This window comes from Lytechinus pictus, chromosome 2, assembly GCF_037042905.1.
Source record: "Lytechinus pictus isolate F3 Inbred chromosome 2, Lp3.0, whole genome shotgun sequence".
NCBI lineage: Eukaryota > Metazoa > Echinodermata > Echinoidea > Temnopleuroida > Toxopneustidae > Lytechinus > Lytechinus pictus.
The window spans coordinates 49,263,959-49,278,436 of NC_087246.1; the positions used below are offsets into that span (position 1 = coordinate 49,263,959).

Below are 14,478 nucleotides of genomic sequence, written 5' to 3' on the forward strand. Positions count from 1 at the left end.
CAACAACACTACAATGTTCAGCGAGCCCAGTGAAACAAACTTTATTGGATGTAATATTTTATCACCTGACTTTTCAATTAATATCTAAAGCATGGCAAAACCTGAACACTTTAAATGTGTGCATTTTCTTGTAGGGTTCACTAACATTTGAGCACCACTGTACATGGACAACATCAATATAGTTCTTGGTAATTTTATCTCGACATAATGCCCCATCTGCTCTTTGAGGTTGTCTAGCTTTATGATGTACATGTATGAAGGAAAGGCAATCTAACATTTGCTCCTGCTTGTATGAATGTTCCTGTCATATTTCTCTTGAGGATATTGGTTGAGGATTAGTGTTAGGATTGAAGTTATCCCTGAGCAAAGCGTATGGGACTAACAGAATTCAGTACTTAGTAACTGGGTTGATAGGGGCAAGTGTTGCAACTCGCAAGAGCAAATGTCATTAAATCCCCCAAAATTAAAACATATTCATTTCAGCAAGCAAAAATCAAATCTAAGAAAAATTGACAGTGACTGAATGTTCACATCAAAAGTTTATTCTTCAAGCTATTCCACACAAATTTAAAATCATGCATTCCTTTAAGAATGAAACACGTTCATCTGAACATGTACTGAGATAAATAGTCAAACTTGAGATTCATTCACATAATGTAGACATAAGTTGTCAAAGAGAAAAAAATAGTTATACTGAAACTCTAAAGTTCCTAATCAATAAACCTACAGAACTGAAAGATCTACATGTACATGTTTAGATATTCACAAGCTTGAACACAAAGATACGAAGCAAGATTATCCTGGCAAGCAGAACTTAAGAACTGAAAAGAAAGCCTGCCGATTAGATTTTACTACTTTATATATAACACACTCTACCGGAGAGATGCTTACAAAAACTATACTAATGATAATAAGATACATGCATGCATGTATTTTTTTCTAAATACAATTTGTCCATAATTCACCATGGCTGGTTATATTAAACACATAGGATATGTAGATTTCATTGCATCAATGCATCTGATTTAGTTGTTGGTACATAAAACAATGATCATACTGATTGTGTGTTTTAGCAAAAGGTGCTAAATGCATTTTGTTATCTGTTAAATGCAATGTTTATTGAAATAAATGTTACACCTGTAGTCATATTTCAATATATTCAATAAATCAAACAATCACATAGCATCTAAAATAGGTATAACACATTTAGCAAAATGCTGGCATTTTGCAGAATTTCATTTGTCTGACCAACTAATACTTTGAAATATACATGTCCCATAAGTTGAAAAATTACTATATGGAGGTGTTTGTATAAATATCTGTTGCCTATGAATTGCCAACTATTTTGTCAATATCAAAAGGACATGATATTTATGATCTTCGCATATCACTAAATATTTATGCTGATTCATGATTATATAATTACATTTATACATTATCTTACAGGTCTTACCAATAAAAAATACAAATATTAGCAAAGCAAATGTACAACAAAATATGTAAGCTCTACATCATAATAGTATATAGCCAAACTAGATAGCTTCAATGTACATTTCATACATTTTTTCAAAGCAGCAAACAGAAAGAAAAAAAAGTCATATGTTCTTTAGACTTTATGGTCTACTTTGGGGTGGTGTACAACATCCATTTTGAATATATTGAATACATGTATATTCCATCACTGACTGACTTTCCAGTATCTGTCCATCCCAAGAACACAGTTCTCTGCTTAAAGCATGAGCTGTATGAAGGCATTCAAGTTAAAATGAATAACATGGTGGATATTTTGTGCAAGTGAACATGCTTTAATCAATATTTGATGAATCGACTGTGCTTTGTAAAACCCCTGATTTGCTGTACCATAAAACAAAACAGGATAAGATACTAGTACAAAATGCTTTGATTTGGTCGTGGATACATTTTACACGGTTAAAAATTTGCTTTCCACTGGCTATTTTTACTGGCATTGAATTTGTGGTGGGTGGAGGAGAGGTCATATTGGCCACAGATTCCTATAATACTTCTCTCTCCTAGTCATAGGTTTTTGCATTTAATTGCTCTCCATCTTATTGCCTTCGTTGAAAGTAACTGAAATTACACGGCCATCGCCGTAACACTTAAAATTTAGGGTTAAATGGTACTATGAAGCATTTCGACAAAAAAATAGCACCTAAAAAACATTACACCTTAATGTAAGTAGAAACATAAATCTTTACAATATATACTGCAGGCTACTACAGTAAAGATCTTGAAGAAACGTGAATCGATTATAATGCACAGTAAATTTCTTCACCTTAGTCAAAATCGTCGGACGGGTACTTCAAATCCTTAAATGTGGCAACCTGCAAATCTGCATACTATAGTTCTTGTGAATTTTACAGGGAACCCAAACTTATCACAATTAAGCTACGTCTTCCAATGTTTAGAATTAAAGTTGTATCATTAGAATATTAGGTACCAGTAGTTTCTGCATTTTCTAACTCTCAAAAAAATGACATATTGCACCAACCTTTTTTTTTTAATGCTGGCTATATCTTTTCATATTATTTTGTGTTTGGCAAATATGGGAGAGGGGTACAATTTGAAAAGAAAACATTAATACACTGGTTTCTCTTTATCTTATCTATAGATAGAATGTTCATATATGTAGGAATATAAAGAATGTATAAAACATTATGATCAAGCAAACTAGCAAGAACATAATTAAATTACAATAAAATAAAACATTACATAGCTGATTTGTTAACAAGGACACTTCACATTTTTCTTCTGGAAGAATATCAAGTTGATTGTAGATTTTTTTTACAGTTCTTTTAAAATAAAATGTGATAAAAGTCAAATAAGACAAAATAGGAAAAACTTCACTCCTAGAAATAAGAGGAATAATTTGATCAATTCACATCAATTGAATGAATAAATACATAAAGAAATAAAGATATAAATAATTGCAAATAAATTGTAGAATGAATGGAAATTACTGTTGTATCATTTAACTTGAAGAGAAATTTGAAAGTCCCCCAAAAGCGTCAATATCTTGACCTAGAAAAAAAATGTCTTCAAATTCAAACAGTATTCAAAACCAAACATCAAATGATTACTAAAAAGAAGTTCCTGTGATGGTATTGCCATGGAGGGTTGGTAAGGAGCATTTGGAATCTATTTGTCTGCCTTCTCAGAATCATCCACTCCAGCTTGCATCATAAGGTCAGCCACACTCTTCTCAAGGTCATCGATGCGATTTCCCATCTCATCTAGTGAAGATCAGTAGCAGTCAAGGAACCTAATTTCAACCATTTTTTAGTGCAGGAGTTGGTTTTAAGGATGTTAAAGGGGTTGCCTACCCAGAATTTAATAATATCCCACATTTTTATACTGGTGTGCAATTACTGAGAAAAAAATGTTAAAATACTATGGAATGGGGTTCACAATTTCATTATTTTTTAAATAAAAAATTACCAATTATGTTTTGGCAATATTCAGATATATAGAAGCTATATGTAGTATTCAGATCACCTCCTCCTCTTTAACACATAATATCATAAACACTTGACATATTTTAGCCAAAAAACACAAGAAACAAATTATTCTGTGGTTGCAGATATTATATTTAAAAAATAAAAATTTTACATTTTTAACTGAATAAGAAAAAAAAACTAAGATAAAGAAATCAAAGATGTAAATCACAAGCATGTTAGAATAGGACCTGATTGCATCAAAACTTTAAAACTGATATAGATTTTCAATAAATGATATATCTCTTCTCATCAGAATCTAATTGTAGCATGGAGGAGGTAAGGTTGACAACAAAGTAAATTTGAAAGGATATTCCTGCCTATGATGCGATCAGACATTGCTTGAAAGTTGTTCTGCATTTGTTCCAAAAGTTGTTGTACCTGTGCCATGGTAAAAACAATAAATATAAAATGCTCAAGAATAAGACAATGGTCTTATTGTATGATAACTTTAAAATGAAACATTTAAAGTTTCTCTGCTGGCAGTCAAATGTCATCATGTAGCCAGTACTAGTTTATCTTCCACTATTGATTTCAAGAAATTGGAAGGAGAGGGGAATACAATTTTTTAGGTAAAAATTTACGCCCACAATAAGGAATGTTACAAGGTATGTTATGTTATAACAAATAATAATAATAATAAATCAACTGACCCAACTTTCTGATTTTGGGCTCATGAGGGAAATTTTTTTATAGGCCTAAATCTAATATTTAATGGAAACACCTACACCAAATGAATACCAAAGTTCCGGTAATCTGCCTGAAATAAGATTTTATTTGAAATTAAAGTTATTCTATCAGTAGCCAGTTAGACAGAATGAATTAATGCACAAGCCGTTATTATTGCGTACAGAATTTTTCGCGAATCGCGGGGGTCCCGACATTTTCGCGGGTTGTTAAATTCACGATCGGAAGATGTATGAAACACTTCCTCAGCATTTCAAAGAAGCAAAACTTATACAAATCATGTGCAAAACTATGTTCCTCAAAGTACATAAATATGTCCCTGTAAAAACAGTTACAAAATGTGGAAAAAAGTGGCTTAAATTTCACTTTTTTGTACCTTTAGATCTGAAAATTCATCATGTCACAGTTTGATCTGTAAGAGTAATCTTTTGAAGTTGTGTTTTGTTAGAGTCACTTTTTAAAAAGTTGGTTTCAGAACAAAAATGTTGAATTTTGTGAACAGAATCTTACACCGCTAAAAGCTCTGGTCATGTGACTTATGAATATTTATGAGTATGCAAATAGCTGCCAATACATGTGTGTATATTGGAGAATCAGATGACAATAAAATCGAATTATTTCATGGAAAATACATTTCAATATTAAAGTGAGTGAATAAATATCGATAGAATTACGTGAGAAAATAGTTTAGGCTCTGATTTTGTTTGAGAAATATAAAAAAAGTGAAATTCTAGCTAACTTTTTGAATCACTAACTGTACTTTCTAAACCTAATTTTTTGTACATATAGAGGTGCATATCTCACAACTGGGCGTTGAGGCGTGCGCCTGTAATCCAAGCTGTGGGGAAGTTACAAATTGATGCAGAGGTTCGAGGTTCGAGCCCTGGTCACGTCTTTCGGATGGTGACGTTAAAGATCGGTCCCAGACGTAAATAATCATATCTGATTGATATATGTCTGACAAAACTCAAATACACACACACATTATCACCACACAGAATGTTTTCAATAGCAAAGCTTTGCTGTTAGGGATATTGGCACTGACTAATAAATCATTAAATGTGTCAATATTTTTGCGTGTTGTTACATTCGCGGCCGATTGGCAATTCGGGAAATCCGCGAAAATAACATTAAAACTAAAAGCTCATACAGTACATGAAATAGTGAAAAAGGGGCACAGCAGTTTTAAGGGGGAATGGCACCCAGTTTTGATAAATGGGCACAGTCACTGACTGTTATAAAAGACATTAACAGCTGTGAACTTTAAATTAAATATCACTAACGATTTTCACTCTCCGAACGCTTCCTGGCCAATTTCTTCATGCACATTATACCAATGAATAGCAATGACTCATGCATGACTCAACAACATTGTCAATAAATTAAACAATTATCAACCATTGCCAATGGCAATTTTCAATTTCAGTCAAATTACATTTAGTATTTTACAATTACAATTCCATTTTTTTTTTCAATAGAAAGGACTTAGAATCACACATTGATGGTCAGATTAACAAGATAAAGTAAGTCTATGAATAACTAATGTGCTACACCCCGGGATTTGGCTCCCATGCAATTGATATATGTGACTAATCCCTGACTGGAGTTCTCGGCCTATATCACAGAATTGTGATAACCCCCCTTGAAATGTATGCAAAGAAATTGCGATCGCCAGTAATGGCAATGACTTCACGAGCCCTGTATTGTGTGCCAGACCCACCTAGTTTAGAAAAGGTCCCCCCCCCCCCCTTCGATACTCACAAACTGTGTTAAGTCTTGTACATTTTTCCCATCAGCAGGATCTGTAATATCTTGCTTTGTATCAGTCATGTTGAATAGTAAAGCGACGACCTCCCAAAATAGAAGTATTTGACTAATTATATTTGACCCGTAAAATATTTTCAGTCTATCGTGAATTGGTAGTTCGGTATCGATATATATCGCAAATGATAATTTGATGGGATTCCGGGATAGAGATCTGTAAAAAAAATTGAAAGATTTATATATTATTTTAAGTGTTTTGAATACAGTGGGAAAATATCAAATAAATATAATTTGTTTTGTTAATTTTTATTAAATAAAATATGATAAAAATTTATACAATTTGAGGCAATTTATTATAACTTTGTAATAATAATTGTGAAAGTGCCTAGAGACGAAGACGCTGCTGCTAGCTACTGCTGCTATGCTAGCGGTATACCTATGCTAGCTTGCTGAGCCGTGTTACCCAAACTGGAAGAAAAATCACTCAATTCTCTTCGAATGAAAAGTAAGATTAAGTGAAAATATTTGTGTTCGGTAGATGTGTTTATGCAGTAAATTATTAGGCTTAGATTGTAAATGGATTAACCCGAATGTGGGCCGAAGGCAAGCAGCCGGGCCGCGTCCTGCTGCAGTTCATCGCGCCTCATCGAACATTAGTCGCAAAAGCTGCCTGGCCCAGCCGCTAGCCGCCCTAGGCCCACACATGGGTTCATATCATCTCGCGTGCGAAGGAATATCAGTCATAATACATATTGATATTCACGCGACACATAGCCAGGCGGCTTCTAGAGAGTAAAAATCATTTACTAACGTAAGGTCACTCTCATGAAGCCAGGCCTTCTATCCCATAGACCCACACAATGGAAGCCAAAACCTGAAACTTTCACCCCCGAGATTTCTACTTTCCTTCTAAAAGATCTAGGCCTAGCTCTAGTCTAAATCATGTAAGATGGGGGGTTGGGTGTCCGGACACGTAACAGAAATGAAGCCTTGTTTTTATCTCAGGAATAAACCAAAAATATAGGTTGAATAGTTTTTTTTCACCATCAATATTTGTTCTTTATAATATTTTCTTATATTCTGTGCTAAAAAGAATTAAAGACATTGCTTGTAAACTTTTCAAAATTGAGAGTAAAAGTCATGTGTCCGGACACCCAACCCGTCCGGACACACAACCACTGGGTATACATGGGATAAAACTTCATTTCCGACATTTCTACGCTCTCGTTGTTATTTTTAAAACAAGAATTCATCAAAAAAATGAAAAAATATTGTGAAAAGACGGAAGAGACTTGCCCGATGTTTACGTCGCCATCTTGTTTCTTATTGTACTTCCCCAACGTTATGCGACGCTCGCGTCCGTAACGTTGGGGAAGTACAATACATGCATTAAGAAACAAGATGGCGGCGTAAACATCGGGCAAGTCTCTTCCGTCTTTTCATAATATTTTTTCATTTTTTTTATGAATTCTTGTTTTAAAAATAACAACGAGAGCGTAGAAATGTCGGAAATGAAGTTTTATCCCATGTACATGATTTAGAGCTAGATCTTTTAGAAGGAAAGTAGAAATCTCGGGGGTGAAAGTTTCAGGTTTTGGCTTCCATTGTGTGGGTCTATGGGATAGAAGGCCTGGCTTCATGAGAGTGACCTTACGTTAGTAAATGATTTTTACTCTCTAGAAGCCGCCTGGCTAGCGACACACACGACACATCCAAAACATACTGGGGCCTGTTGCATGAAGAGATGAGCGATACGTAGGAACGTCCTAGGACCATTCTTCTGAGATAGGAAGATTGGCGACAAATCAGCGCTTTCCGTTTCACGAAGGCAATTTTGTCTTCCAAGTCCGCGACATCGTTTGAATTGATATCGATAGTATCGGAAAAATATTTAGTCTTCATCGTCACCTGAACCTTTTATTTCGGAATGACGACTTTTCATAAAATCAGATATTTCAATAAAAGGAGATCAAATAATGTTTTATTTATTAGTGAAATATTACTCATTGTAGAATTGATGTATGGAGCTTACTTTATCATGAGGTAAAAAGAGAAAAATCTTTCAAGATTCACAAATGTAACTGGATAAAATCGAAATTTTCATTATTTCCCTTATTTAGAACACGGTGTCCTTTTAGAGACACCTTTCATTGATATTTCAACAAAAGAGACCCTTGTCCGACATACAAATTGATTTAACTAAGTCTAAGTAATTTCGACATTTTATTAGTTCAATATTCTGTATTTTTATAGAATACATAGGCCTAGGCCTATATATATTGATGATTTTGCAAATTATGCGTTAATATGTTATATGTTGAGGTAAAAGTAGGGTTTAAATGGAGTAAACAAAATCAACAGTGTCTGATTGTATGAGACTAAAAAGGAAAATATGAGAGGCTGCCTGTGAAAAATCTAATTTATTTATTTTTTGTCAGATATAAAGCAAAAAATACAAATGTGAGTGTTTAGAGTATAAACATACCTCAGTTGCATGATGGGTAACCGAAGACAAGGAAAATGTGAAAATTGCTGCAAACATGTCCAAGTGGATAAAGTAGTGCTTTGCAATTAAAACAGAAAAAGGTGTGCAATCCGCAATGGAAAAAATACTATTTACAGAAATAATGCTGAATATTACAATGATCATAAACGTTGGTCATCTTTAAAGTTGATCACTTAATCTATGGAAGTATATATAAGAATATAAAAATATATATATGTTCATCATTTCAAAGTTGAGGAGTAGAGACTACATTATTGCTTTAACATTACATAGGGGCCGAAAAGGGCCTACGTACCCTACGATTTAAAATGCGCCTCTTCGTATGGACTTTCCATAATCTTTTCTTTAATGAACTAGCTTATCTTCATTTGTAATAATTGTGATGGATTCGTAAGCTATAGGCCTAATCTGTATCTTAAATTCAATAAGCTATTTTGTTACTGCAGATTTTTTGTTTTGTTTCACTGTTTCACATCTCAAGTTATCCCAAATCCGACAATAATTTTCATTGATTAAAATTAATCTCAGCAAAAAAAAGATAATTATAATGAAAACGAAATAAAAATAAATGAATGATTTACCATATGTTTAACATTTTAGTTTTGTATCGTGTTTTTTTTTTTGCTGAACGTTATAAACACTTTTTACCTTACATAATTTCTTTTAAAGAAATTTGTTTTCATATTGTTTAATTATCTATAATGAGAAAGCATGAGGGGTCAGGGAGATAGTGCCGTCCATTTCGATATTTCAAAAAAAATTAATGGAAATGGTGTGGGGATAGGACGGAGGGAGAATAAAAGAAAACATATTAAAAAAAATATTTGCGCCTACATTACCCCCGGACATAATGCCCGTAGAAGTTAAAATGACATTTGTTTTTGGTCGTCTTGCCGTGAAAATGTCTTAGATGAAAGATTTCTCAATCATCCAGAGGTACGCAATTACTTAAGTTATTTATATTTCCCTGGCAATGGAAACCATGAAACTGTAAATTTTGCTTAAAAACAGTTTTAAATCGCGACCTATAAAAATGTTAGTTCAGTATACCACTGTCTATACATACGGGCCAACAACTCTTCAGTCTATGTATTGGTGAGTGAAGCCAACGTAGTTCAGCGGAACAACCAAAATACAGAGACTGAAGCTTTTGGTTTGGTAAATGGGATACCATTTCATTTCCGACATTTCTACACTATCGCAGCGCGCGACACTGGCACTGGTCCGACGGTCCCAGACGGGTAAAAATTGCTGTTGGGCCAGTAACTTTTCAGAAAAAGCCAGATTTGCTGGTCCGACATGACCAGTAAGATTATACATCTAACTGATACAAAATATATTTTCTTCTCTTTTGTAAAAATAAAAATGGCTCTGGCGTCTCAAAAATTGGCTCTCATGAATCATGTTGTGTGTGTACTGTTTTTTTTGTGGGGGGAGGGGTAACAATAAGCAATAAAAGACAGCAAAATAAAGTCAAGTCTTTTTTATATTTTTCTTTATTTTTGGGGACCAGTACTTCAACCAGTAAAAAATGGAAAAACTGGGTGTGTGCTGGTCCGACATGATCAGGTCGGACCAGTAGAAAAAAGGGTTAGTGTGGAGCCCTGGCTATCGATTTCATTTTTAAACAAGAATTCATTAAAAAAATGAGAAAAATATTATGAAAAGACGGGGGAGACTTGCCCGAATGTTTACGCCGCCATCTTGTTTCTCATTGTTGATCGCTAACGTTATACGGACGCCGCGTCCGTAATGAATTCTTGTTTAAAAATGAAATCGTTAGCGTAGAAATGTCGGAAATGAAGTTGTATACCATCTAGATGATCTAGGGCTAGATCTTTTAGAAGGAAAGTAGAAATCTCGGGGGCGAAAGTTTGAGGGGTTTTTTTGGCGGTATATATAGATAAATGCAATAGAATCCCTGGCTCTGTGGAGAGTAAGCATCAATAGTAAATGATTTTTACTCTCTAGGAGCCTCCTGGCTAACGTTAACTTAGTTGGGGCCTGTTGCTTCTTCTTCTTTCTTCTTCCTCCGCTGATCCCAGAGATCTACAGCTGGTTGCTTCAGTTCATGACATTGTTGAGTAAACTAATAGTAAAAAAACTAATATAGAGCACAAAACAATTTAGAAAGCTCTTAATTTGTCATGAAAAATACATAAAAATAAATCCTCAAGTCCTAAAACATGAAATTACTTAAAAGTTACAGAAATTCCATAACTTCTGAAAAAGTGCCAGTAGCAAAATAGATCATTTTTATATAGGCTTATGTCAAAAAAATACATAGGGCCTAGGTCTAGAAGAAATTGTTCCTCGCTTTGCTGTACTTTGCATGGATGCGTGCAGGCATGTAAAGTGACGTAATATACATATTTTGTGTGTAAACATCCAGTCGCACATCAGCGAAAATCCATGAACCTCGCCATGAAAGCCTATATGACTTCAGTATACATAGGGCGATGCCCGGTGAAGGTCTAGTAGTACGGCCATAGGCCTACATCAAAACTTCATCAATTCATGTTTAAAAAAAGATCCATAAATTTGGACTCATTCTAACAAAATTCTTAAAATGTGAAAAAAAAAATGTGGTGAAACGTAAAATGAGCTATGGGATTCGATCTCTGAATCATCGATGGATTTGAGGTTATTTTGAGCAGATTACGTCGGATTTCGAAGCTAAATTTGGTATTAAAATCCAGCCTGTTACCATGCTGCCATATACACTGTACAGGGGTACAATCACAGAGAGGGAAATGGAGTATTCCTCCGCCCTGCCATAGGCTTTAACGTTAGCAATATGCTATGATCACGGCACCAACACATTGACAAGCAACCCAACACGCCTATACAAATTCTGGGCATTGTGAATAATTATTTTATAGTCATTTCAAAGTCAGCACTGCTGCTACATGTATATTGAATCGTGTAATGCAGGTGAGACTGCCAGATGCGCTCCACTTGTTAAAGGACTTGAGGATTATTTTTATGTATTTTTAATGACAAATTAAAAGCTTTCTAAAATTTGTTGTCCTGTCTATCTTAACTAGCTGTTCTCATATAAAGTAATCTAGATTGAAATCTGATGTTTTTAACTTTTATATTAAATTCCAGCCTTAAAGCGGTAGGAAGTTGACTGGAGCACAACTTATTGTTTATAAAAGTAGCTTTTGATAATATAGGACATGCTTTGGTATTTTTGTTAGAATGGCTGATGGAAGCAAACATGGGAAAGACTTGGCTGATTATCTTGGGAGACACAGAAGACAACAGAAATTAAGACATGCATCTCCTCAGAAGAGTGCTCAAGGATCAAAGTAAGTCTTAATCCAAAGATAGATATGCAACTTTAGATACAAACTCTGCATCCTTCTTGGCTTTACTTTTATTTTTCAAGAGCTTTAACCAAATTTATTTTTTATACATAGGGGATGGGCAGAGACCTTTCAGTGTTCACATACCGGGTAATTCACATAAATCACTTCCTAAAAAAGCACCCTAAAGTTTACAGACAGGGGGCAATCCCCATAGAAACGGGAAAGTAATCCAACATCCTTGATTTTATAGTTTATATATTTTTTTTTATATAAAGCAATATCCAGGCATCTTCAATTCAAAGGAATTAATTTGCTTTATGGTCTTTGTTTTTGTTTTATATTTAAGTATTAATTCTTTGCTATGACATATCCTGTTTTCTTCCTATGCACCAATGTACACTCTTGTTATTCATCCATTATTACAGAGATGCAAATGAGATGCCTCCTCTTGAAAAACTACAACTCCAAGACAGAAAACCTTCCTCCTCCTCCTCCTCCCCATCAAGAGGAGGAACAAGGAGACCTGTGACTGATTCATCTTCTCAATCTTCAGTCAAGAGGGGCGCGTCTGCCCCAGTCCCAGTTGGAGGGAGGGGCAGGGGGCAAGTAGGAAGACTTGGCGGCAAACCCAATGTACAGCCAGTCAGGAATTTCAAAAGGAAGGCTACTATGGATGAGTAAGTTTTTTTTTTTTTTTTTTTTTTTTTTCTTGTCAAACTGGACTCAAATTTTCTGATTAACAGTGAAGTAAGGAGTACAGGACTGCAAGTTATGGATTGTGGATTTTGTGTTATTACATCGAACATTCATGAAAAATCTTGCTTCACTATTTATTGCAGACTTAAATATTTTTGTATATATTCAACTGTGCATTTATTACTAAGCACTTTCAACCTTTGTGAGTGGTCATTGTTAGACATTTTAAAAGCAAACTAAAATCCAGGATACTTTTGCCCTTGAGTGTACTGTGTAAGTCAGAGTGTCACAAATATTTTATAGATATTCAATGTAATAAACCGGATGATCTCTTTATTGTGCATTTTTATATATATTTTTTATTTGCAGCCTGCCAACAGAAGTTATATTACACATATTCAGCTTCCTCCCACCAAGTGACCTCTTGACCTGTGTATGTGTCAATCGACAGTGGATGGAGTTTGCTAGTGATAAGTAAGTAATTTACCCTATGGGACTGCAGATAACTTTTTTTTTCTTCTTATTTTGCCAGTGTAGCTTCTGCTTATTGAAAATCGCACGTCTCAATAAGGTAATCTTGTGATAACTTTTCTATTGATATACATTGTATTTTGTAACAATAGGAAATCCGTTTTCAAAGATAGTCATCACATTCATTGAATATGTTTACATTACAAATTTGATACTAATTGTAAGAGACCAAATACCAAATAGGCCTACTTAGTGAATCATTCAGGCATGGCAGATTGCAATCAAAGACTGAGGATTATCAGAAATGATTTTTCTATGGATTCATGATTTAACCTGTATCCGCTTTCATTTTCAAAATTTATAGGCAGAAATAATAGAGAACACAAATTAGATTATAATGGCCCGTATTCTGAAGTCGGTTTAACGTTGACCATAAATTATGGGCAGCCAAAAGAACCCCTATATCTGTTCGTATTGTATATTATTTACTGTTTTCCTTCCTCTTGCTTTCATGATGAAGAAAAAACATACTTCAGTTATTATTCCCAGACAGTTATAAATGATTTGATTTTCAAATCATTTGATAAATTGAACATTTATTAACAGAGATTTGTGCCATAATTGGCTATTCATAATAGTTAAACCACAACTTTAGACCAGAGTTTAAAATAAACACGACTTCAGAATATGTATCAATGAGTCATCCCTTTCTTGCGCCATGTCGTCATCTGCAACAAAAATGTGGCAAACTTTGTGTGCATCCTTTATTCTGCAGTGCACTTATTCTAACTATAACACTAGCTTTCGCCCCAAGCACCACCTCTGTGCATTATCACTTCAAGGAATTACTTATCTTGCCATTTACTACACCTGGGTCTAGAGCAGCACAAAATGGATGAAGTTCTTGCTGTAACTTATCAATAAAGTATTCAATTGATTGTAATCATCATTATTGTACATTGTAAACTGCCGTGAGAGTGGCAGTGGTCCTGATTCTATTCAGAAGGACATTGATTTTGCATTAATTTTTCTTTTGCTTTTGTTTCAGTGTACTTTGGCAGCCACTCTATCAACGCTATGCAACTCGGCCATCGGGCAAGGCATCATCAACAACAAAGACCAAACCCAATCCTGTGTATTCACTGCATGCTGACAGCAAGTGGAAGAAAGCTTGCATGAAAGAGTAAATTCATCTTCTACTATTTTCTAGTGTTATCAATTCAGGTTACATGCGACTGTTGTGAAAATTGTACTATGAAAGTGACCAAGAGCAAATTGGTTGGAAAAGTTACAAATATGTTTATGGTAGTGACAAGCAAGTGTTAGGGGACAGGGCCTCGCCACTTGTGGGCACACATTACTTTTTGAGCTTTTAATTCCATTTAAAAGAACTCTTCATTGCTTTAATTTCATGGTCATCCTGAATCATCTTAAATGTGGATATTTCATTCTTGTGGATATTGTATATTTTATTCATTTAACTTTGAAAGTCAATCTCTCCCAAATACTTCTGGCAGACAGTGTACTG

General features: G+C 34.5%; 2 protein-coding genes across 2 annotated transcripts in view; one reads left to right on the forward strand and one right to left on the reverse strand.

Annotated features, from left to right (window-relative positions):
- Positions 1 to 520: 520 nt before the first annotated feature.
- Positions 521 to 6,162, reverse strand: LOC129254101 (heat shock factor-binding protein 1-like). The gene is made up of 3 exons (XM_054892555.2): positions 5,961 to 6,162; positions 3,827 to 3,893; positions 521 to 3,254 (listed from the first exon to the last, which is right to left on the reverse strand). The coding sequence occupies exons 1-3, from the start codon at positions 6,027 to 6,029 to the stop codon at positions 3,157 to 3,159; spliced, it is 234 nt and encodes a 77-aa protein (XP_054748530.1). The 5' UTR covers positions 6,030 to 6,162; the 3' UTR covers positions 521 to 3,156.
- Positions 6,163 to 6,335: 173 nt separating this feature from the next.
- The window catches only part of LOC129278355 (F-box only protein 15-like), a 31,024-nt gene continuing 22,881 nt past the window's right edge, over positions 6,336 to 14,478 (forward strand). Inside the window, exons 1-5 of the mRNA XM_064095025.1 lie at positions 6,336 to 6,468; positions 11,673 to 11,783; positions 12,209 to 12,460; positions 12,849 to 12,953; positions 13,999 to 14,133. Of these exons, the coding sequence (XP_063951095.1) occupies positions 11,674 to 11,783; positions 12,209 to 12,460; positions 12,849 to 12,953; positions 13,999 to 14,133 (602 nt within the window). The 5' untranslated portion in view covers positions 6,336 to 6,468; position 11,673. The remainder of the gene's footprint in view (positions 6,469 to 11,672; positions 11,784 to 12,208; positions 12,461 to 12,848; positions 12,954 to 13,998; positions 14,134 to 14,478) is intronic.

What these genes read in the sequence shown, in the direction of transcription:
- LOC129254101 (XM_054892555.2), bottom strand. Translation starts at nt 6,029, where the DNA reads ATGACTGATACAAAGCAAGATATTACAGATCCTGCTGATGGGAAAAAT. An exon ending in TACAAGACTTAACACAGTTT is followed by an intron (nt 3,894 to 5,960) that starts GTGAGTATCGAA and finishes ACCATGGCACAG; the next exon opens with GTACAACAACTTTTGGAACA. An exon ending in TGATCGCATCATAGGCAGGA is followed by an intron (nt 3,255 to 3,826) that starts ATATCCTTTCAA and finishes ACTGATCTTCAC; the next exon opens with TAGATGAGATGGGAAATCGC.